The sequence below is a fragment of the Saccostrea cucullata genome, unplaced genomic scaffold (assembly GCF_032062105.1).
Source record: "Saccostrea cucullata isolate Sc308-1 unplaced genomic scaffold, CSIRO_AGI_Scuc_v1 ctg962, whole genome shotgun sequence".
Taxonomy (NCBI): domain Eukaryota; kingdom Metazoa; phylum Mollusca; class Bivalvia; order Ostreida; family Ostreidae; genus Saccostrea; species Saccostrea cuccullata.
The window spans coordinates 88,431-93,686 of record NW_026925544.1 but is presented as its reverse complement, the minus strand read 5'-3'; the positions used below and the strand labels follow the sequence as shown (position 1 = coordinate 93,686).

The 5,256-nt window shown below is 31.7% G+C and overlaps 1 protein-coding gene across 1 annotated transcript; it reads left to right on the top strand.

Moving 5' to 3' along the window:
* The first annotated feature begins 2,198 nt into the window (after window positions 1-2,198).
* Window positions 2,199-3,178, top strand: LOC134269181 (streptavidin-V2-like). The gene is made up of 2 exons (XM_062751399.1): window positions 2,199-2,301; window positions 2,568-3,178. The coding sequence occupies exons 1-2, from the start codon at window positions 2,232-2,234 to the stop codon at window positions 2,984-2,986; spliced, it is 489 nt and encodes a 162-aa protein (XP_062607383.1). The 5' UTR covers window positions 2,199-2,231; the 3' UTR covers window positions 2,987-3,178.
* Window positions 3,179-5,256: the final 2,078 nt, after the last annotated feature.

The window sequence follows — 5,256 nt, the reverse complement described above, 5'->3', positions numbered from 1 at the left end:
TTTAATGAAAACGAAAAATTATGAAAGGAAATTCAGTTGATATTTTGCCCATCGTACGGAAGCAAATTTATGACCTATCAAAATATTTTTCGATTCGATATAATGAATTGTCGAATTTGTTAGAATTAATTAAATTGAGTTATAACGAATTTAATCTGTCATTAAAAAATTGTTAAATTCCTTAAAAAGTATTGAAAATTTGATATCACAAATTTTAGAATTGGCTATAACGAATTTTAGAAATTTTTAAAACGAATTTTAGATATTGTTTCAAAGACCTTCAATATGTTATAACAATTTTTAGAATACATTTACATGTCTTTAATTCGTTATAACAAATTCGAAAGTGCGTTATATCGAATGTCTGATGGTTACTTAATGGAATTACGTAAATAATACACAGATTTTTTTTAAAATGTCCTTTTTAAGGTACGTTTAATGGCAAAACAAAATACTGTTAGCATTAAATATGACTGAAACATATGAGGATAATGAACACTATTCAATAAGACAATATTGGTCAAACACGGACATCCAAAGCATCAGAGATGGGATCAAGTGGCATGGAGGAGTGAGCATCACCTGCCGATCGGCCACATCCACCTTGTGCTACTTTTCATGATCGAAAAATAGCAGAGAAATCCCTCGTCAATTCAGTTTATAAATAATAGACTAACAATTAGTATGAAAATCGTCAGTCAGCATTTGACTCAATGATGAATTGTATTTGCTGATAAAGTCATTGTATCGGCCGTAGAACTTACGAAATGATGACTTACAATGTAGACAAGACTGTTGATATTCTTGTTTGATCAACTTGTTTGTGAATAACACTTTGTTCAAGGAATTGTTCATACATAGAGCATGCTCTTGTGCATCGAATCAACTGAGATATATAAACTCCGCATGCAGGTGATGAAGGTATATTGCTGCATAAGTAAGGGAACTTGAGGATAGAAAAGTTAAATTCATCACGTTTATCATAGAGCTTGGCTATTAGATTACCATTCACGTCTTTTTCAAGTTAAATATCCAAATTTGAAACGGATGAGTCAGACTCTGTGGTATCTTTTATCACAAGTTCACCAGGATATATCGTATCGACATAAGAATAGAAATTACCATTTTTAATTGACAATATGTCGTCGATAGATCAAAATTTCGAATTGAAGGCCACAACAAGTATTTTCTTCTTTTCACACTTAAGATTACGCACAAATTCTGCTTCATAAGAATGCTAAAATAGGTCTGCTAATATCGGGGTACAATTGGTACCCATGGAAATTCCAATATATCGTTGGAAACCCTGATCTCCAAAACCCACATAGATATTGTCAATCATAAACTCAAACATCTTTTTTATGTCAGAGTACTTGTGTGTAGAATCGGAACGTATTTTAGTCAATTAATTTTGCAAATGACCAATGACAAGGTACCGGTAAGTAAATCTACGAGTTCCAACAGCTGTCAATTACAATGTATATAAAAAAAGCATGGAATTTAAATTATCGCAGGGAATGGTTGCATCTACACCTATACATTGACCCTGGAAAATTTCCTAAATCTATGAATAAAGTTAATTTTTCATAAATATGCCGCTTGTACAAAGAAATGGATAATGATATACAAGAGTGAAGCCAAAATATTCCTAATTTCTCCATACTGTCAAAATGCCTGTAATTACTGGTTTTTCCCCACGTGATGGACCGTATCTATAAAGGAAGGTAAATAAAACGACATCTCAGTAAGCCTCTTCCCAACCAAGAGAGAAGAATTTCTAGGTAAATTTGAAACTGTTATTTAACAACAAAATAACCAAACGTGTATTGATACCCTGCAATACTATTCTGAAATGTTAATCTTTTGCAGTAATATGAAGATTTTTTGGATAAAATGTATATTACCTTTTTACAAGATTAAAATTCGACATTATTTAAGTTCACATGACCGTTACTTGATAAATATTTTGCGAGTATCTTTTTGAGCTTAAATCTGTACACTTTTAATCATTTTTCTCAAATATGATCTTATAATTAGATTTGATTAATGACGATCATATTTAAAAAATGATAATTTATTTGAACTGTTCTGATTTATTTTTGTTTTAATTTAATTAATTAATTTATTATTGATTTGTTTGATTATTATTTATTTATATTATTATTTCATCAATAAATTATTCTTGTGCAATCAAATCTGCATATATTTTAAATTCGAATTACAGAATAAAGATGCTTTGTCATTTCATGTCCCTATTGATTTGTGGATTACTACTGATACATTCATCAGACAGTGTGGCTCGTAAGTTGCATGTCATTCTATAACGCTTCTAATATTTTTCGATATATTGTTTTGACTGCAAACTATTTTCTTAATATAATATTACTAGAAACCTTTTATTCTTATTGTTGCATTAATTATTATCTCTTTTCAGATTTTATTTCATCTTCATTGTAAGCATCGGAATAATTTAAATAAAGAGCTATTACATAAGCGCTAACAATGCTAGTGGTAAGAAATCCCAAATGTTTAATAAGAGTGTTTTATCTAATATAATTTCATTTTAGATAATGATCTATGTAAGACCCATGGTCATCACGGAAACCAATGTGCTTTAGCTGGAAAGTGGAGAAACGAGTACAAATCAGAGATGACGATCCATTGCCAAAACGCCACCATAACAGGTCAATATACGGACGTGAGCGGGGATCCCACACAGCAGTATCTACTGGTAGGGAAATATATACAGGTCAATAACACCGAGTACATCACAGGATGGTCTGTCGCCTTCAAAAACGATTACCATGACTACATGTCTGTCAAGAGCTGGAGTGGGGTGTACTACGCGGTACACGGAAACATAAAGACCCACTGGGTGCATGCCAAATACGTGGAGCCGAAAAACTACTGGAAAACTTTCTCGACCAATCAAGACACCTTTACCAGAACAAGTAGCGACCCCTGCTTACCAAACTCCGCTGGTTGAATGTCATTCTTTTTATTCATTATAATGAACTTGTATCAAATCAACTCAAGCTTTGAACTGATTAATGAAATAGTGCATTCTTATTTTATTATCATTAGGCAGAAGCTTTTTCGTATAGCAAATACATCTGTGAAGAAACAATGTAATGTTCTAATTTGTGTGAAATTGTTCGTTCGAATCATTAAAAAATTAGTAAAACTGGTTTGCATCTCTATTACTTAGTAATATAATTTGAATAGTGGTGGTTGAATAATAAGAAAGAATTGATACAGGGACAAAAAAATGTTAACAAATATTTGTGTAGCTGTATTTTAAATTCCTATGAAGCTGAATTTACAACTTCTGCTTAAGTAGAAAAAAAAACAAGCCTGCAACTCGCCGTTTAGAATTATCGACGATATATTATCAACAAAATTACTTCTATTAATATGTAGAATCTATAGATACCAGTGATCTTGAAATTAAGACACTACAGAGTCTGCAACATATTTGTCATGTTTGGATGTTTGACTACTATACACTATAAGGACCAACTACACTGTAACGACTTTGTCAACTTCCCTTACTTATGCAGCAATATACATTCATCACCTGCATACGGAGTTTATACATGTAGTATCGCAGTTGATTTGATATGTAAGAGCATGTAAATACGTATGAAAAATTTCTAAAACGAGGTAAATTATTGGCACACAAATTGATGAAACAAGAATATAGCTGTCTCCTTTTAAGTCATCATTTCGTAAGTTCCAGGTCGATACAATGATCTTGTCATCAAATACAATTTATCATTGAGTCAAATGCTGACTGACGTTTTCCATACAAATTGCTAGTCCATTATTTATACATTGAATTGGCAACGGATTTTCCCGTTATTTCCCGACCATGACAAGGAGCGCACGGCGGGTGTGGCCGATCGGGAGGGGATGCTCACTCCTCCATGGCACTTGATCCCACCGATGTTTGAAAGTTCCGTGTTTGCTTTGCTCCTTTTTGTATTGTTTAATGGACTTTTGATCTTGAATACTGTTTTTTATATCTATACGTTTCATTTTTGTTACAAAAAATCAATTTTTAAAAATAATCGAAGTTTAGTACAACAAATAGAAAATATATATAATTTTCTTTACGGTATCTTGTGAAATTTGTATTCTTTGAAAACCCATAAAATTTGTTATCTTTATATAATACAGAAATGTATTATTTTCTATTATTTCTGTATTATGAAAACTTAAAAATATGTAAATTAATTATTATTCCATATGTTTTTAAGAGCAAGTCCCGGTATGAATAGATAGTGGTCTAAATTTCAATAATTCCAAAAATTACATTTTTTTTATAAAAGAAATAAAAACCAGGGCTGTTATGCCATGCCTTTGTACTTGCAGTGTAAAAATTTACCTTTAGCCTCTGATAATTATAGGTATCTACTATTATTACTCTATATAAATTTAGTGCCATAAAATCTGAGTCTCTAAATCTCCTATGATTGTTTCGGCATAAATAAGTAATGAAGCTTATTTCAACTTATGTTATATCGTATACCATAAGTTGAAATAAGCTTCTCTTTATCTTTTTCATTTAATTTCAGTGTAGACAATGAGACAAATTTCCCTCCAGAAAAAAAGGCTTCAAATTGAGCATACATGTATTGTAAAAGTAGCGTCAAGCGGAGTCATACGTTTTTGACGTAACCCATTTTGACGTGGGTAACAAATGTCCATATGAATGCATTAAATCTTTTACCCAATCAAATGAACTACATGTTTTACACTACAGGGGTTAAATCATAAAAACATGAAATGGGTACTCGGATAAAATTGACGGTTCCTTTCAACAGGAAACTTTTTCCCTCTGGGAAACATGAAGGATATGTAGATAACGAACAGTATTCAATATCAAAGTCCATAAAACAATACAAAAAAGAGCAGCAAACACGGACATCCAAAACATTAGAGGTGGGATCAATTTCCTATTTTCCTCATACCCATTCCATAACTGTATATTACCAGTCCAATAGTATATTATCGGATGGCCGCGAAAACAAATCGGACAGTATTATAAAAACAATTTTTAGAGTCAATCAAGGTAGAATATGTCCATAAACAAAAAGGAAGGACAGATATATACGGGGAAAGTTATCACAAGGATATCAAATTCACGAAGAAGAAAATAGAGTTTTATTAACCTCGTGACCGAAACAATAATACTTTCCATTGCATGAGATACTTTCAACCAATGAAAGCGTTTTATTGTTCAAACTAAAAATC